The 19,917-nt window shown below is 34.3% G+C and overlaps 3 protein-coding genes across 8 annotated transcripts in view; 1 reads left to right on the plus strand and 2 right to left on the minus strand.

Annotated features, from left to right (window-relative positions):
• The window catches only part of LOC104098870 (uncharacterized), an 11,501-nt gene extending 8,746 nt beyond the window's left edge, over positions 1-2,755 (minus strand). For all 5 annotated transcript variants that reach the window (XM_009605716.4, XM_009605723.4, XM_033656866.2 and 2 more), the window contains exons 1-2: positions 2,578-2,755; positions 2,320-2,429 (exon numbers count right to left, since the gene is read on the minus strand). The gene's annotated coding sequence lies outside the window, so the exon portion shown is untranslated. The remainder of the gene's footprint in view (positions 1-2,319; positions 2,430-2,577) is intronic.
• Positions 1-8,235, plus strand: part of LOC104098847 (type I inositol polyphosphate 5-phosphatase 4-like) — a 25,102-nt gene extending 16,867 nt beyond the window's left edge. The window contains exon 7 of one of the 2 annotated variants that reach the window (XM_018771598.3): positions 8,130-8,235. In XM_018771598.3, the coding sequence (XP_018627114.1) occupies positions 8,130-8,186 (57 nt within the window). In that variant the 3' untranslated portion in view covers positions 8,187-8,235. The remainder of the gene's footprint in view (positions 1-8,129) is intronic. The other variant, XM_009605689.4, reaches the window with a different exon arrangement.
• The window catches only part of LOC104098892 (uncharacterized), a 25,775-nt gene extending 13,930 nt beyond the window's left edge, over positions 1-11,845 (minus strand). Inside the window, exons 1-9 of the mRNA XM_009605747.4 lie at positions 11,753-11,845; positions 11,456-11,625; positions 11,242-11,304; positions 11,001-11,020; positions 10,800-10,844; positions 9,599-9,666; positions 9,326-9,456; positions 9,122-9,210; positions 8,678-8,867 (exon numbers count right to left, since the gene is read on the minus strand). Of these exons, the coding sequence (XP_009604042.1) occupies positions 8,735-8,867; positions 9,122-9,210; positions 9,326-9,456; positions 9,599-9,666; positions 10,800-10,844; positions 11,001-11,020; positions 11,242-11,304; positions 11,456-11,625; positions 11,753-11,825 (792 nt within the window). The 5' untranslated portion in view covers positions 11,826-11,845 and the 3' untranslated portion in view covers positions 8,678-8,734. The remainder of the gene's footprint in view (positions 1-8,677; positions 8,868-9,121; positions 9,211-9,325; positions 9,457-9,598; positions 9,667-10,799; positions 10,845-11,000; positions 11,021-11,241; positions 11,305-11,455; positions 11,626-11,752) is intronic.
• Between the last annotated feature and the right edge of the window lie 8,072 nt (positions 11,846-19,917).

Raw genomic sequence — 19,917 nt, forward strand, 5'->3', positions numbered from 1 at the left:
TGAAGAAGAAACCAAGGATCTACAAATTGAAGATTACATAAAGTTGAAGAAAGAGGGGCAAGACTCGATTTTTTACATTGTTTTATTTTATCACATTTTAAGTATCATCATTTGTAATATCATCACAGAGTATGTGATAATCATAAAGTACTTCGTTATTAGTAGTTCATATTTTCTTCATGCATACTAGTAGATGAGGTTTTTTTACGCCTCAATAGGATTTGTAAGGTAAGGTCTAGCCCATTATGTGTGTGCTATATTCCTATGCCTTTGGGATTGTATCCAAGCGGCTATGAGATTATACGCCTTCGATGGACTTTTCCGACAGCTACACCATGATCCTCTACATGAGGCCGCCACCATAAGGCAATGTGAGGCGCAGAGGAGTGATTATATAGCAAAAGCATAGAGGCAACACCACTGTAGCTAATGCCCCCATTACTTGTTAAAAAAAAAAAACGAGTATTGGCAGCTCTGGCAAGACCAAATTCTTGATTCAAACCCCTACCATTTTCAAGTTTACCCATGTCTAATGCCTCTTGAACTTTTTCTGCTTGAGATTCTCGAAGATCATCCATACGTTTAAAAGAACCTCCCACTATATTCAATACATTAGAAACCAACAATATAAGTTCTCCCACTTCAAGACACTTTTTTGGATACCGCAACAAAAGTCAATTGAAATTGGTGTGCAAAACAATGAATGGAATAAGCAGATTTACTTTCTTGTTGAAACGTTTTGAGGCCACGTAAATCCCCTTGCATGTTGCTTGCTCCATCGTAGCATTGTCCACGCACATAAGATAAACTCAAAGAATGTTGAGCAAGGTAATCAACAATTGCATCCTTTAAACATAAAGCACTAGTATTACGAACATAAATGATCCCAATAAAATTTTCCACCACAGATCCACATCTATTAACATATCGCAAAACAATAGCTAATTGCTCTTTGCGTGATACATCACATGATTCATCAACTAGCAATGCAAAAAAGTCTCATTTAGATCGTCCAAAATTGCTTTAATTGTTTCAATTTTACATGCAATGATAATGTCTTTTTGAATTTTATGAGAGGTCAACTAATCATTCTTTGGAGCCTTTTTCAACACAAGATCACGGATTTTATCGCACCTCTCTGCATACCATGAAAGAATCTCAAGAATGTTACCCTTGTTTAATGATGATTCATCTTCACGATGTCCACGAAATGCCAATCCTTGATTCAATAGGAGTCTCACCACCTCAATTGAAGCCTTCAAGCGAATTTTGTATTCGAGCTTGGTTTGACTGGATTGCCTATCAAATGAAGTTTGAATTGACTGTTTTTGTTTTAATAGATCTTCACATTTCCTTTTTGCATGATTATGAATACTGCTCGACTTACCAACATGCATATCTAATCTCTTCTTTTTGTGCCAACTCTTAAATCCTAAACTTGAAAATACATCGCCTCCACCTTGATGAATGTCTTCATCTTGAAATAAGTAACAACACAAACAATAAGCTGTATCTTCTATCACACTGTACTCCAACCAATTACGATATTCATCAAACCATTTATGATTGAAACGGCGCTTTAAGCCCGAAAAATCTCTTTGAGGAAACTTATGATATCGGGGTTGGTAAGGACCTCTTCGGAGATATTCTCTTCTAATCTCATGACGCTCATTTGGATGATAGTCTCTAATGGGTATTCTCTCCTTTGGATCAGTCGGTAAAGAATCGAGATCTATTCCTTGTCTTTGTTTTTTAGAGGATTGAGTTTGTTCTTCTAATTGGTTCAAATTTTCTTACACGGAAGTAGCAATTAGAGAGGATGAACTTGATTGTGGCAACTTGGAAGATACTGGAGGGTAAAATCTCTTCGTTGTAACACAAACTAGATTACCAAATTAGAATTAGAATTAGAAGAATAATTTTATATATGTTTAACCTTAAATTTAAACTAGCATGGCAAACAAGAATTAAAAGTAAAAGAATACAATGAGATTTTGGAACTTCAGTCCTATTCTGAGATTTTGATTTGACTTACTTTATGGTTTCATGTGCAATTTGATTTATAAGTTTCTGGTATGATATATCAATTTTGAAGAATACGAAAAAATTAACAAGAATATATGGGTGGAAGCAATCATATTAGATTTTTTAAGTTATCTCAAAGAAGATGTAATGTCCAGTATTTTCAATGGCAAGGCCAACTAATTCCATACTACTTTCAGAGATAAGAAAGCACATACATTTAGAAAATTGAAAAACCTGCCCTTCTTAGGCTTTGTAACTGAAAGATAAAAGAAAGATTAGAAATCAAAGAGAAACCTGATAGTAACAGTTGATGGGCTGACGACGAGAGAGGCGACCCAACGAGAAGAGGCAGTGGCTTATGGCTAATGGAGGAGACGACTATGAAGCTGTTCTGTGAAGTTGAACTACAACAAAGAGAAGAAAGCACATATATTTAGAAAAACCTACCTTTCTCAGACTTTAGTAACTGAAAAATAACAAAGATTAATACTTTATGCAAAAGAGAAATAAATACTGAAAATTGGAAAATCAGAATTGTTGCTTATTGATCACCTGGAGTTTTAGATGAAGCCCTTTGTGAAAGACGACCTTCTCGGCAGGGGCTAACGGAGGAGACGACTATGGAAATTCTCTTTGAAATTGAACTATCAGCAAAGAAAGAGAGAGAGAGGCATCGAAGGGTTTGGGTCTTTGGGATTAGAATTTTAGAACTGATCGTTCTTTTGATTTGGGAAATTGGGAAATATTTTAAGAAATATAAACGGCGTCGTTTTATGGGAAAACAGATGTTGTATATAAATATTTAAAAAACAAAAGAGGGCATATGAGACTAACTAGTTTCGAACTTAGGACCAAGTGGAAAACTTGAACCCTCTTTGCCAGAAGGCTAGGCGTTTAACTCTTTTGAAGTGGGTTCAATATAATATTTATAACATTTCTGAAAGAAAAAATATACCTACATACACAATATTATTTTTCGACAAAGCGAGTTCATATGAACCCTCTTGATCCCATGTGGTTCCGCCCCTGCCTTGAACGGCTGTCGAACTCCGGAAAGAATAAAGTAACCCCTCTGTTGTTGTTGCGCAAAACAAGTAGAGGCTAAAAGAAGAGAGGATTCTTTAGAGTTGCCCGAAATTGTGAGATTCTTTAGAGCATGAAGATGGTACGCCAAAATGAAGGCAGATGGCGGATGGCCTTTGCATAAAATGCTGTATTTTGGGCTTAATGGGTCAATATTGGGAGAAATTCAAAAATAGCCAGATTTACAATCGGTAATTGAAAAATAGCCATAGTTTCAAAAGTAATCGAATTTTAGCATCTTTTCATGTAAAGATAAATCTGAACGAAAATATTGTTCAAAATCCAGAAAATATTCCAGCATAATATACTGGAGTTCCAGTATAATATATCGGTCTGGCATAATATGCTGGAAGTTCATACTCGGGTGCACCAATGTCCAGTATATTATGCTGGACCGTTCCGTGTTGCAGCAAAATAGTAACTATTTTTCAATGGCTTTGCAAACGCTAGCTATTTTTGATTTACCAGTCCAAAAACTGGCTAGTCCATGCTATTTTTACATCAATATTGGGTCATCCAGATCGACTGATGTACGTGCAACTTTAGTGCTTTAAAACGTTGGGCCTATAATTTTGAAATGGTCTTGTGGTCATTAGCTATACTATAATAAAAAAACTATTTACCTATTTTCTATATGTTTTATAGTTTTTAATAAGTATCTAGATTTTTCTTACGAATTGTTTATGTTCCCCCTAAAAAGCTCATACCCTATTATTAGTGCATTCAATTAAGGGATTCAATTACATTATTTTTTTTTCCTCTATCCTCTTTTCTCTCCTTCCTTTTATATATCAAAATCCCTTAACCTATGCCCAGAATCTTCATCTTCTCTCTTCCCATGGAATTTGATATTCATATTTTCAGATTTTTTTGATTTGTTTGGATTGAGTATTCTTGCAAATGAATGAAAATATCCGTTGGAATTGATATCTCAATTTTGAGGGAGATTAGTTAAGTATAGAATTGGTTATAGGTGAAATCTCATATTGGAACTCGAAAAAGAAGAAGTTGCAGGAATTGTATGATAACTGTATCATAATTGTATTTGAATTGTATCTAATACATCAATGTCTAAAAAATAATTGTATCATATTTGTATTACAATTGTATCTAACTTGTATCTGGTACATTAATACTCAAAACAATGCTTGATACAAAACTAATAAATTAATATACAATTATCATATATTTGTGATACAAACTGTGAAATTGGTCTCAAACTCACAACTGCTCGTAATAATATACAATGAATATACAATTATCATACATTTGTAATACGATTCTTGTAACAATTATGATACAAATTCAATTATAATACAATCGCGATGCATTTCTAAAAAATTATGATATAATTATAATCTTCATCTTCCTCAGGTTTCAATCACAACTCTAAACTAAAAATATAATATAACATCGTATTATAATTGTATTAGTATTATATCAAGTATCTTATTGGGTATTGATGTATCATCTACAAGTCACGTACAATTTTGATACAATTGTGATATAATTCTAAAACAAATATGATACAATTGTCATATAATTCAGATTTTTACTTATCAATCACTACAGTATTGCATGCCTAGAATTCGACTTTTTGATATGTTCTTCTTGTGTAAATACACCTCAGTCGAAACTCGAAACTAGGTGTGTCGGCCACAACTTTTTCTCTATATTTTTTAAGAGATCTTCAAACTGTTGTGTTACCTATTGGTGTATCACCAACAGATTTTCCACTACGTTTCTCGAAGATTCATGCAAAGGTTTCTTACCCATTGTTAATTTTGAAAAAGGTCGAAGCAATATATATATATATATATATATATATTTAAAGAGACATTGTTTAAATAGATAGAAAACACGAAGAAGAACAAATACAGAGAAATTGATACATAGTCATTGTTAATCCAGAGCAAAGCTTGAAAATTAGAAAAAATAAAGAAAGAAAACAAGATTCAAAACTTATACACAACTTGATTCTAGAGCAATATTCTGAATTTCGTCTGCACTGTATCAATAAGAAAGAGAGATTTTGGGTAATTAGTAAGAAAGAGGAAAATTGGGGTTGAAAAGCTTTGGAAAAGGAAAAGAATAGCAATTTTGAGGGAATAACATTGGGTAAAAAATTAAGAGAGATTTTGGATGATTATTAAGAGAGAGAAAATATTTTTGAAATCCTTTGGAAAAGGAACAAAATCTTAAATGTAGGGAGGTTATTGGAAATGGGGGGTGAGTGTCATGTAACTGATAGGTTAAATTTAAGGTATCTTGAATTTTCTTTTTTTTTTATGATTTTGTATATAACTTATAAATATAGATATACAAAGTAATTAATGAGGAACCTAAATAAAGATGGTAAATAAGTTTTTATAATAGTATAGTAAGGTAAATTTCCCGACTATTTTAGGCCGAAATTACAAGACTTTAGGCTTTGCTTTGGGCCTTTTACTCCTTCTTTCATTTTTCTTTTTCTTTGGGCTTCTAATATTTCTTGGCAATTAAGGATAAACAAATCATGAGAGACTCCAAACAGAACAAAGAACTTCAGGACGAGATTTTCGCAAATTAAAATCCTAAACATTCGCTTCCAATTTTTCCGCTCAGAAATTTGTTTTGGATATTAATACATATACCATTTGGAATTGTACCTATTATATACCATATATTATACTTATTGCTTATAATACAAAAAATGAAACTAATAAATTTGAAATATAGACTGTATAATAATATACAATGTATAAATCATGTATGGATTATAATAAATCATGTATAAATTACGGTACATAATTATACACGACATAAACCATATTACATCATATATTATATCAAGTATAAACCATGTATAATCGAAAATATATATAACAATAATTCCGGTTTATTGCAATATTTAATTAGGAATGCTGGTACAATAATGGAATAATTCAATTATATATTTACGGAATAGTAATATTTAATTATATATAATAATATAATAATGTAATAATGTATATCATTTGTGTTTATTTGTGCAGTTTATTTTTAAAAAATGCAAATTTATTTGTGTTAATAAATCTAAATGTTAAAGTGATAGAATAATCATGAAAGAGAATGGAAATAAATTGATAAGAATTAAAAGTGATCCCCTTAATTATCTAAATGTTAAAGTGATAGAATAATCATGAAAGAGAATGGAAATAAATTGATAAGAATTAAAAGTGATCCCCTTAATTTGAGGGTCAGTACTTATTAGTTTCGAAACCTAATAACTACTACACATAATCTTCTTGTAATACAATTGTTATTAAATCTGCTATTTTTAAATAAACCAAAAGTAGTGTTATTTATGAAATAAATTCTTAATTAGTAAATATTTTATGATAACATTAATATTAGTTTGGTAATTAAATTATTTAATATGACTAATTATATTTGCTAATATTTGAATAAAATATTAATCGTGAAATGTGGGAAGACTCGTTAAGTAACTATTGCTTAATATTCTAATATTTATAAATTACAGAATTACGGAAAATGCTCTCGTTTGATCATAAAATAAAAATAAAAAAGCTTTTTGCGAAAGGCAATGATAATAAATATTATGAATATATGAATGATAAAGACTATAGTGACGATGATAGCTATTTTGTCATTATAATTAAAACATAATTAAACTCTAATAGCCGACTCAAAAGTGACTATTTATCAATTTCATTGTGTTGTCATTGGTTTTGTCAGAAGGAGAGTGTAATTTCTCTATAGACCAAAATGTTTTTGCATATTAAAGGTTGAAAGCTACTGCCTGCAGGTGGCATTAACCAGGAAAAATACTAGGGCAGAGGCAGTACAATCATACACGAGTAATGGAAAAAAAAAAAGAAAGTAAAAGGACATCGCCGTGAAAAGCATTCTTATAATCTTATTGATGTGCGCTTCGCGAAACAAGGCGAAGTCAACATATTTCACATGGTTATTTACTTTAAAATTACTACCGGGGCAGAGGTAAAAGGCTAGTTACGAGTTCGTCTAAACTCAATAGTTTTTGTTCAAATAATATATTTTATTGAAAATTTTATTAAATATGTATACATATTAAATTTAAAACCTAATAGAAATCATTGTTCTAGAATCCAAAACTCATAGAATTGAAATTTTGGCTCCGCCTCTGATTACCGCTCCATCTATTTAGTTTGATCGAGCACTGAATTTAGAAAATAATAATATTTTGATACCATTTTTGTGACCGTAACACTTTTACAATTTATATTTTTCAAATATTCCATAATATTTGCATGGCTATAAAAAGCTATCATTTTGAGTAAAGTTGAAAGTTTTTTCAATTTAAGAAAACTATCAACTACTCTCTCCGTTCACTTTTAGTTGTTCACTTTAGACTTTTTACGCTCCTTAAGAAACAATAAATAAAATATGTATTTTATAATTTTACCCATAATAATGGTAGCATTTCCAAAAGTCTTGGGAAATGATTTGGGCTATGAGTACTTAATGATAAGGGTATAACAGGAAAAAAAGATTGTCTTTTTCTTTTCTTGATTTAGTATAATGAACAAGTAAAAGTGAAAATATATTTTTAGTATATTAGACAAGTAAAAAATGAACGGATGAAGTAATTAAAATGAAAATGTTGTCCTCTAGAATAGAATAGAGGGAGTACTATTTAACAAAAAGAAATAGTTGCATTAATGAAGTACTCCTAGTTGGATATATTTTGGGAAGCCTCCGAGAATGGGATCAACAATGGATTCCTTACCATCAAGAGGTGTGGTCAGATAGATTTCATCTATCTTTAATAAAAGATTTCAGATTCGAGCCCTAAGAATAGAGGCTTTACCTATTTCCGCAGTGAAAGCAAGTTCTCTGAACATCGGCCCGTCACTGTTTTATTCTCTATACATGTTGAAGATCAAAAGTGTGCCCGTTCAAGTCTGGTCTCATTTCCTCCTTCAGTCCCCTCCCCAATTTCGAATGTCAATTTACAAAGCTGATATTACAAAGTTCTAAAGTTGAGCACATGTTGGCAGATAGCCAGGTACAGGGCAAGGGTAATAGAGATGCTAGATCTCCAGTCTTATCACTGATTGTGAGGGATATATAAGGATCAACATGTGTGCAAACAGGAAAATCCAATTGATGACCTCCTATTCAGCTGAACTAAAAATTTCATATTCTTACAAGTTACAACTCAATCGCTTCCAATCCTTCAAAAAAAGCATTTTCTGGTGGAATCACTTTCAAGCCCCCCCCCCCCCCCCCCCCAAACACCAACAATAGGAGGTGGACCACGGGCGACGGGCAGCAACAACAATTTTATTAGGAATCAGAGGCTAGTATATTTAACTTTTTTCTTAAGAAATACCAGAGACAACTGAAGGAACAGAAATACAACTATCCTCGTGGTAAAAGTATGTTTTCATTTTACAGCTTTCATTACACTTGTTCTTTGGAAGTATAGAGGAAATGAGTAGAAAAACTAGGAGTGTCAATTATGCAAACTAGCCCTATCTATAGTAGAGCAAAGCTTAGCCAAAAGTAAATCCAGTGGAAGACATAAGAGCAGATATGTAAGCACCTCAATGTCCTGCTTTTGACTATCATCAGCGTAACGTCCGGGACTACTTACAAGAAGTTAATTTTCATTGCCTGCTTGAACAATTTCACCTAATGCCTCTGTGTTGTCCCTATGGCAACTGGGACATACCGACCTCCTTTGTAGCTCATCACCAAGGGAAGCACATCTGTTTTCCAATTCAGAAGTCTGCTTGCTTCCAGTCAAGGATACAATAATTGCTGACGAATGTAAAGCATGAGTGCTAATTCCACAAGTATCATTTTGAGGTGTGAAAGAGTTTTTCAGTAATAGAATAAGATATTTTTTGCAGAAAAAGTGGGAAGTCTCATAAAATTTCGAGATCCACTGTCAGACTCATTTCTCTTTCCACCAATGAGTTGAACCTAGTAAACAATTAGCTAGCTATAAGTAGCAGGACTCCAAACAATAACGATTTAAGGATATCTGGCTAACTCCTGCATTTCCATATTTTCTTTTGTGATTCCCTCTATCAGTGATGCTTTCCTTTCCAAAATATTCAACTCCTCTTCAAGCTGAAAAACACCACACAAATCGATGTACTTAGTTCTCCAAATACTAATAACCAGACATAGCAATAGAAGAAAGGAAATGAGAACAGACAAGCCTAACAAAAACATAATTACTTGCCTGACTATGAATATTCTGTTCAACTTGGTATTCCTCTTCTTCCTTAGTGATCTGGGAAACTATCTGAGCCAACTTATTCTGGAGGTCTCTTTTGACAGCTTCAGCATCTTCTGCTTTGGCTTTTGCTGGACCTGCTTGTGGAGGTGTAAAACAATTCTTTATCAACTTGAAGAAGCTGTTGTATTGAAGCAACAATAGAACTTTGGAAGTCTTTACAAAAACACCCCAACACATCACAAAAAGAAGAGCGCTTATCTATGTGCGATAACACACCAGGATTTGATGCTGAGTCGCTGCAATTATCATTTTGGAATATGGAGGCTCTTGTCTCATGGAATTTCCTGCATCCAGTTCAGTAGAAAAAGTTAAGCCATTTAACAGCAGGTCAGCTAGATCTCAATATAGTGTAGTCACAAAATCCAAATGAATAAGCCTCAAGTTAGAACAGAAACAGATAGATTTATCTCTGGCTACAATATCTTCTGTGGTCGTGTTAACGAGTCACTTTGATTACTACATTTGAGATATAAAGTGCCCTCGCAAGACTGGCACTAGATAACAGTTTTTCCTGCCAAATTAAAGAAACATGGTTTTAACTAATAAATACTACCACAACAGTGGAGAATATTTACTGTGCATTGGACTCTCCATGTCTAGACTATGCCAGTAGAACAACTAATGTGCATGAGTGTGACATGAGGGAATATGTACTAAATCAGCGATAAGACTGCTTGATCACACCCAATTTATACAATTGACATAGTTCTGATATCAGAACTGAACTATTGAGATACAATATGGGCTAGATGACTGGCAGCTTAATCAAAAAGTCTTTGTTTCTGTTACCATACAATATCACCAAATTATTTTGAAAAGCAAAACAAAAACCACGTAATCATTGTAAAAGTAGATTTTAAAGCAGAAAGTCAAGTGCTTCTCTTTCTCATTTAACAGCTATGATCACTCCCCAAGCATAATTACTTGTTGCTAGTAATCATGACATGAAAGTTTATAAGCATGACTAAACAACAATATAGATAGATGATCTCCAATCTTCAAGTATTACAAACTGAATCAGCCGTTAGAGCAATGCCATGCGGTATTACTTAGGCCATGGTATGTATAAATGCAAATTAGATCTCCTATCATAAGAGCGACAGCCAAGCAATGCCAAGTAGGTATTACTTGGGCCAGGTATGTATAAATGCAAATTAGATATAAGAAGAACAATGACTAAGTTAGCTCTTCTAACGTTAGCATGGATTGACAGGAGACTATTTTATCTCTCCGTCTGTACTTAGCTATTGTATGTTTGAAACAAGCTACAGTATTGGAGCTTTAAACCTTATTGACATTTTTTGTGAAAAAAAATCAAATTAGCTACCAAACTAACCTGACTTCATACAGTCATTTCAATAGTTAAAGATTACTGCTTATTAAGGACACACAATAGAAGAGAACACACAAACTGTACCTTATCTGTGCATTGAGATCCAACATTTTCTCAATGAAGTCATCTCTGCATAAGCAACGATAGATACAACGAGAAAGAGAATTTCGATGAGATTCTTTTCACAACGCTAAATTGAGTTAAAAATGCATTTTCTACTTAGTCAAAGTGATTGTAATAGAACAAAAAGAGTTGAAACGTAAACTGAAGGAAGCATGTAGTTACCGAGTTTCTGATTCTTTGTTCTTTTCACAGTTCAGATATCATCAATTGACCAACGAGTTCATAAGAAGAAACAGCGTCATTATTAGCAAGCCAATACAACAAAATAATGTTCAAATTTACAAATATAAATAAGTACAAATACAAATCTAATATAAACAAGTACAAACATCAACAATCAATACAAGCCAAGGGAGCATTAAGTGCGCCTTAAAGGAGAACATAACCTCAAGTCAACTTTTACCTTAAGAGCCTCTACATCAGATCCGTAGGCTGATAATTCATCTTGAATCAAAACGATCCTTTCCTATAACGTAATCGAAACGGATCTCTTAGAAAATCGTAAAAAGAATTTATCAGCTGTTCAAATTTTAACTAATTAAATATACTTCGATAAGCTTAAAGCGTTAACAAAAAAAAAGGTAACCGTATATACAAATACGAATGAGATTGAAAACCTCTAGGGTTTGAATAGCAGATTCATTCCTGGCCAATTCAACTTCGTAGCCTTTGAGCTCTTGGTCAGCAGTCTCCTTCTGATGTTTTGCCTCTTCAACCTCAGTGTTTGCAACTTCAAGCTCCGATTGAAGCTCTTGACTTCGTTTCTTAAGATTTATTACTCTTCGCTCTGAAAATTTTGAAGTATTATAGCTCAAAAAATCATTTTTAATTTTTCCAGTAATCAAATACGTTGAATCATCCAGTGAAGAATTTCATACGAGTTTTGAAAGAGGAAATGAAGAAGCAAAACAAACCTCCTTGAGATTTTTCAGATGCGAAGTCGCGGATTAGAGTGAGGAATTGCTTCTGAGAATCGTTTCCCGCCATCTCTTCTTTCCTAGAGTAGCTGTTTCGAAATTTTGAACTATTCTGTATTCCCTGTATGTTCTTTATAGTGGAGTAGTGGACCGCGTTGATCTCGTGATTGGGGCTCACGTGTTACTTGGGCCAATAGCCCATTATTTCACGCAAGCCCAAACATTACCAGCCCATATCCATTTTTAGTCGCAAACTGCCGGGTCCTCATATTTTGTCGACATGTCAACATTGGAAAAAGTAAATACTACTCTGGATAGACCTTTTTTAAATCACTATTTATATTTTAATTTTATTAAGAAAAGTTTTTGAGAAAATAGATCCGTGTCAGAATTTTAAAACAAGCTCGCCAGTATTTTGAAGCATCCGCAAGAATTTTAAAGCACCATAAATCTGACAATCACTAAAATTTTCATCGGCAGAATTTTGAAACACCAAATATAAGGACTATCACCAGAATTTTCAGCCACAATGCTGAAAAATTCTAGTGATTCGTCAGGATTTATGGCAAAATTCTGATGATCACCGAAACTACTGCGTGCTTTAAAATTCATAAAATGGACTAGGGAACAAGAACCCACCTTAAGTTAATCAAAGCAATTTTAGCCCAACGACATCCAATTTTATAATTTCAGCTTGAATTTGATATGAACTAGTTATAGTACATCTACTAATAGCTTATATGGTGATGTGTGACTATAATTATATATTTTTAGTGTATTATTTACTTTACATTTTAAGTGTTTTAATGCTAAACTATATTATATTTGTACTTAATTGAGTTTATTTTATGTGTAGGTACGTTGAAGACGAAATTGAGAGCAAAGTAGAGATTTTATATGTATTTTATGCACTACAAGAATGACTCATGATTATGTCCATGCAATTGGAGACAAAAAGAAAACAAATAAAAATTAAAAGAAGCAAAAGAAGACAAAAGAACAAATTGAAAAAAAAGAGAAAACGTGAATTGGAAAGTTTGGCAGAAAGAATCAAAATTCAAAGGGAAGCAGAAAGCAGCAGGCGACGCGAAGGGTAAAGCTCGCGTTAGAGCTTGGGTCGCCAGGTCTACAGCAAGGTGTTCGCGTGTTTTGAGTTTTTAAGGCCTATTTTATTTCATATTTGGTTTTGAATTTGGTAATTTTGTTTAGACCTTTTTCTTACACATATAAATAGTCATCAAACACTAATTTGAGAGGAGACGGACATTATACCGAAGATTCGACCTAAGAAGGCAAGAACACACTAGGAGCAAGGCGGAGCATTCTTCTACGAGTTTTTCACTTCTTTTTTCCTATTTCCATTATTGGTTATGAATTCTAGTATTGTAGTTATGCATACTATTATGAATAGCTAATTTATTATCTAGAGTTTTGATAGAACCTTTTGTAGGATAAATTCTTGTTATGGTTTTATATAATTGAGCCGTTGAATTTTTCTATTTGTTCAACTAAATTTATATTGTGGTTGGTTGAAGAGCTCTCAATTGACTATGCCTATTTAGTGTGTATTACTCGAGAGAGAGTGCATATTTATGTAGTTGTTGAACAACATTACTCCTAACGTATATGAGGGATCAATACGAAAGATTTAAAGGTGGGATTAGGGATAACGAAACCTTGGTGCGATCCGAGTGAGCCGTACTTAATGCCAGCTAGCGTAATTCGGGATAATATATCTAGTAAATTGTGGTAATTACTCGGGAGAGAGTTACGACACTCATAGCGCTCATGATCGGTAGAGAAAACTTAGGCGAAATTATATAAGGCATAGCGAGAAGGATTCCGACAATTGGGGAAATCATAACTCTAGATCTCCTTAGTCTTGTCTAAAATTTCATCCTTGTTAGTTGATAATTTTACTGTTTTATAATAGTTGTTAGTTAATTAGCTAGAAATAAATATTATAATTTCTATAATTAAAAAATTATTTGGACTTGTGTTTCTTAGCAATATTAAACAGTTGTAGCTACACCTTAGTTCTCTGTGGGATTCGACTCCGGACTTATAAACCGGATTATATTTGCAACGACCGCTTAGTCCTTTTTATAAAGCATAGTTGGGCGTGATCAAATTTTGGCGTCGTTACCGGGGAACTAACGATGTAGTTGTAGGGGTACACATTGCTAGGTTGCAAGTTTGAACTTTTATTTTCTTGTATTTGATTTTTTATATTTTTGTTTTACTTGTTAATTTTAGAAACATGGCATCTTAGAATTATGAGAGTTTTGATATTAGTAATTCTACTTTTGATGAAGTTAATAGGAACAAAGAACCTAGGAAAACTGACCTGAATGAGATCAAAGATATGTTAAAGTGTTTCATGGAACAAAGTAATGAGAAACAACTGCAAATACAAAGGCTATGGGATACTATCCAAAGGCAATAGGCAACTATGTATAACCTGGAGACACAAGTGAGTCAATTAGTTGAAGTATTTAATGCTCAATAAGCTGATATTGTGGATAGTAGCCAAAAGGAGCATGCATTAGATGCAGGAATTGAGGTACCAATAGAGGGGTCCATAGTAGGGCACCAACAATCAATCAAACTAGAATTTGAGGATGCCGATGTTGTGAAAGAGATATTAGAGTCAACCAAGGACATTGATGATACATATTTAATTGACTCTAGTGTCATTGGTGTTGAGGGTGTAGACAGTCCCAATGTTCATGCAGTTGAGCGCATTGGTCCACACTCCAAATATTTTTTTCACATTGTGTTTGGATGATGATATAGAAGTAGAGTCATCCGAACCACTCGAGGAGTCAAGGAATGAGGAACAAGGTGCCTACATTCTAGAATTCTTCTTGTCAGAAAGTCAGAATTACACACCTCATCTAAAGGCCAAGAAGTGCAGAATACTACATTATTTTATTGGGCCAGTCAGATTCGTTCCACCATCCCAGGAGCATGATCATAGAGCAGAATCAAAACTTGGGATCCAATTCATAAGTTCAAAGTAAAGGCAGAAAGTGATTCGCGTCGTGCCGCGGTGTTAAATCAAGCGCTTGTTGGGAGGCAACCCAACTTTATTGTTTTCTTTTACTTTTTATTTTTTTAATTGTATTATGTTTGTAGTGTCATTTTTTGATTTTCTAGGAGCATGGAAAGTAAAGCTATTGAAAGGATGCAACAACAAACCATATGGTTGGAACTAAGTGTGAGGTACCCGCACGAAGGACCAAGCCTGGGAGAAGTCAGAGTACCCCATGAGCTGTTAGTGCTTCGGTCTTTGGCCTACGAGAGAGTCTCTTTTAACCTCTTATTAATATGATGTGCATTAGGTACAATGCACAATTTTAAGTGTGGGGTGAGGAGATTGTCTGGGTGACTTTCTACGCTATTTTAGTTGTGTTAGTTTAATTGGATAATATTTTTTTTTAGAAAAATGAAAAAAAAAGAGTGGACTTTTCCCAACGATGGATATCCTAGACAATTTTCTTGAGGGATTAAAGTCTAAAAAAAATAACACAAAAGTATGTCTTTTTATTTTTTTAGGTAGTAATAACCCCCCGTGATTTTTCTTTGTGCCTCGGTTTTTTTTCATGGGATGTAGTTTGAATCGGGTAATAGTTTTTCCTTTTATTTTTTTTAGAGTAGATTAGAATTTAAAAAATTATCACGACCCAAAATCCAACTAGTCGTGATGGCACCTAACCCAACCCGTTAGGTAAACCAATTTCAATAATAATTATTAAAATAATTTAAGTGAATAAAGGTCTTAATCTTGTACAATCCTCAAGAACTAATAGTACAAATCATGAGCTTCTAAGAATAAAGTATACTAAGCGGAAATGAAATAAATATATAGTGTGTTTGAATAATATTTAAACAGAGCTTTTATAAATCTAAGGCTACCCTGAACAAGAGGCAGCTATAACAGGAACACAGGTATATCTTCAAATCCCGCAACCATCGAGAACAACAACAACAATAACCAACATCTGCACGAAATGTGCTGAAGTGTAGTATCAGTATAACAGACTCCATGTACTGAGTAAGTAACAAACCTAGTCGTAGGTTGAAAGTAGTGACGAGCTTCTACCAAGGTCGGGTCCACAACCAATTGTCACGACCCAATTTCACCTATAGGTCATGATGGCGCCCAACACTATGGCTAGGCAAGCCAACTAATAAGTCAAACGTACATTGGTTAAACTTTTATTCCAAGAAAATAATAAAATACTAACTTCTACCAATATGTGTGCCAAGACCCGGTGTCACAAGTGCATGAGCATCTAGTAGATTATACAAAACTCCAAATACTGTCTGAAATGAAATAGACAGAATATAAATATAAGAAGAGACACTGGTAGCTGCAGAATGGCTCAGAAAGGCAGCTCACCACTATGCCTCGGGATGACGTGGGTATGTGATGATAGGTCCTCCACTAGTACCTGTCTCAGATCCTACACAAAAAGTGCAACAAGTGTAGTATGAGTACGTAAACAACATGTACCCAGTAAGTATCAAGCCTAATCTCGAAGTGGTAGAGACGAGATGGCCGACTTTGACACTCACTATGGGTCAATAATAACTGAAATAAAACTAGGATATTTGAATCAGCATGATTTACAGAATTTATAATAATTTATTTAATCAGCGAAAATAATCAAATTCCTTCAAATGTAACAATTCTCAATATATTAATTAAATTCCTTCAATTCAAATAGTTTCCAATTTATCAATTAAACCTCATTTACAGGAGTAACAATTAATTCCTTAACAAGTAAGAATAACAATTCATTAAATTCCAAGGATTTTTCAATTTATTAATTAGCTTCACAAGCTGAAATAAATTATTAAAGTATCGTGTAATTATTATTATTAAGCACGATTTCTGCCGAGGACATACGACCCGATCCAGAGTGTCGTGTACACTGCCGAGGGACGTGCAACGCGATCCATAGATGCATCTATCCTGCCGAGGCGTTCGGCCCGCTCCACAAGAAAGGAGGACATTTTCTTATATGCCTCCGGAAGGAGAGTATATTTATTATAAGGTAAATTCGGGAGGAGAACAATTTCTTTTAACAATTAATTGATTTAAACAGAAAATCAAGCCTATGAGATTTTCATCCTTTAATATCTTTATCTAACAATTCACAATATATTCATATAGATATCAATTAATATAAATAAATTAAAGAATACAATTTACATAAGTAAGGCATGCTTTGAGTCCTAAACTATCCGGACTTTAGCATTAATAGTAGCTACGCACGGACTCTCGTCACCTCGTACTACGTAGCCCCCCACAATTAGCAATAATTATTTAATTTTAATCACCTATGAGGTAATTTCCCCTTCACAAGATTAGACAAGAGACTTACCTCGTCTTGCTCCAATTTAATCCACTATAAGGCATTTTCCACGATTATCCAACTCCGTCTGGCTCGGATCTAGCCAAAATAATTCGATACAATCAATAAATATTATAGGAATCAATTCTATAAGAAAATACTACATTTTTAAGAAAAGATCCCGAAATTAATTAAAAATTCGCCCACGGGGCCCACATCTTGGAATCCGATAAAAGTTACTAAATCCGATAACTCATTCAATTACGAGTTCAACCATACCAGTTTCACTCAAATCCGACTCCGAATCGATACCGAAATCTCAAAAATTTGTTTCTATGAGATTTCTAAAAATTTTCCAAATTTAAATCTCAAATACTAATTTATGGTGAAAACAATGAGATACTTGTATATGTAGACCAAATTCGAGTTAGAATCACTTACCTCAATGTTTTTCTGTTGAAAATCTGTCAAAAGTCGCCTCTGCTCATGCTCAAGTTCGTCAAAAATGGCAAATGGGACGAATGTCCTCTGTTTTTATAACTTACAGCTCTGTCCAGTTCGATCAAGGAGCTCGATCTCGGGAGCTCGACCTCAGGGAGCTCGATCTTGGGAGCTTGATCAAGGAGCTTGATCAGGGAGCTCGATCTCAAGGAGCTCAATCTTAGGAGCTCGATCTTGGGAGCTGGTCATGGCCTCGATCAGGCCTCGAGCCTGGGACATGGTCATGGTCTCGATCAAGTTCGATCTTGGGTCTTGATCCTGGCCCTCGAGCCTTGCCTTAGATCGTGGCTTCGATACTGAGCCCCGTCCCTGGCTTCGACTCAGGCCTCGATCGTGGGCTCGATATCTGGGTTCGATATGGGGCTCGATCACAGCCCAAAATATACAGCAGAAGGGAAAATTGCAACAACTTTTTAAGTCCAATTTTTGATCCGTTAACCATCCGAAACTCACCCGAGGCCCTCGGTATCTCAACCAAATATACCAGCAAGTCCTAAAATATCATACGAACTTAGTCGAACCTCTAAATCACATCAAACAACGCTAAAATCATGAATAATACCCCAATTCAAGCTTAATGAAACTAAGAGTTTTCAACTTCTACATTCGATGTCGGAACCTATCAAATCAACTCTGATTGACCTCAAATTTTACACACAAGTCATAAATTACATAACGGAGCTATAAAAATTTTTGAAACTAGATTCTAACTCGGTTTCAAAAAGTCAACTCATCGGTCAAACTTCCAAACTTAAATTCTTGTTTTTAGTCATTTCAAGCCTAATTTAACTAGGGACTTCCAAATAAAATTTCGAACACGTTCCTAAGTCCAAAATCACCATACGGAGCTGTTGGAATCATCAAAATTCTATTCCCGGGTCGTTTTCTCAAAATGTTGACCGAAGTCAAACTTAGCACTTTAAGGCCAACTTAAGGAACCAAGTGTTCCGGTTTCACCCCAAACACTTCCAAATCCCGAACCAACTATCCCCACAAGTCATAAATTATTACAAGCACATACAGAAAGTTTTATTTTTAGGGAACGAGGTTCTAAAAGTTAAAATAACCGATTGAGTCATTACACCAATAGTCCACAACAACATAAAGCAAATAATATCATAAGTAACTTAGAGATAAAATGCTCAGCCAAATCATGATTTCAAAAATAATAGTTCTTCCTTTCAAATACATCAGTGAAAACCCAAATCGTTTGCTGAAGTTGCCAAAAATATGAATAGTTTGAAAACAATAATTTCTCCCAAAAATCTTTTCAATAATAAATAAGATGTTTTATTTTTCTTTCGGATAACCCGTGTAAAAACAAATGCATCACTATGCCCATCTGTAAAAAATATATGAGAAATCATGAATGATGTGATGTTGTACAACATGAGAAAAATACATCTCTATGCTCGTATGTCATGTGTGCATGCTAATGCGATGCAACTTAGTGATAAAATCATAAATAACCCCTCGGGCTTACCTCACAATTACTCGTAAACAGCCCATCGGGCATACCTCACAATCACTCATGCCTCCGAGTCACCCATCACTCGGTACTCGCACTCAGTATGTACCTGCGCTCACTGGGGGTGTGTACAGACTCCGGAGGGGCTCCTTAAGCCCAAGCGCTATATCAAGCCAAATCATGGCATAAATTACTTAGGCCCTCGGCCTATATCAAACATGCTATGGCGTGTAGCCCGATCCCATAAATATGCAACATGATGCGGCGTGCAGCCCGATCCCATAAATATGCAACATGCTGCGACGTGCAGCCCAATCCCATAAATATCCTCACAAATCAGGCCTTCGGCCTCACTCAGTCATCAATCTCTCCAGTCTCTCTCTCATGGGCTCAAAATGTCATGAAAATATAAAATAGCCTAAAAATGATGATATGATGTATCAATAAATAACAATAGAGACTGAGATATGATATGCAATGAAATAAATATGACTGAGTATGAATTTTCAATTTAAAACAAATAATTCACATCAATATGATCTCTGTGATTCCCAATAATATTGGCACATAGCCTCAACATGATTTTTAATATACTTTTCAGCTCAATTTCTTTAACTCATAAAACCGCATGGAAAATGCCAAGATCATTCAACTACAAAATTCCACAGAAATAATTATGTCACAATTTCTATAGTGCACTCACACACACCCGTCACCTAGCATATGCGTCACCTCCCAACAATTCACGAAATACATAAATTCAGGGTTCATACCTTCAACTCCAAGATTAGAAGAGTTACTTACCTCGAACAAGCCGAATCCAATATCGA

The sequence above is a fragment of the Nicotiana tomentosiformis genome, chromosome 2, assembly GCF_000390325.3.
Source record: "Nicotiana tomentosiformis chromosome 2, ASM39032v3, whole genome shotgun sequence".
Taxonomy (NCBI): domain Eukaryota; kingdom Viridiplantae; phylum Streptophyta; class Magnoliopsida; order Solanales; family Solanaceae; genus Nicotiana; species Nicotiana tomentosiformis.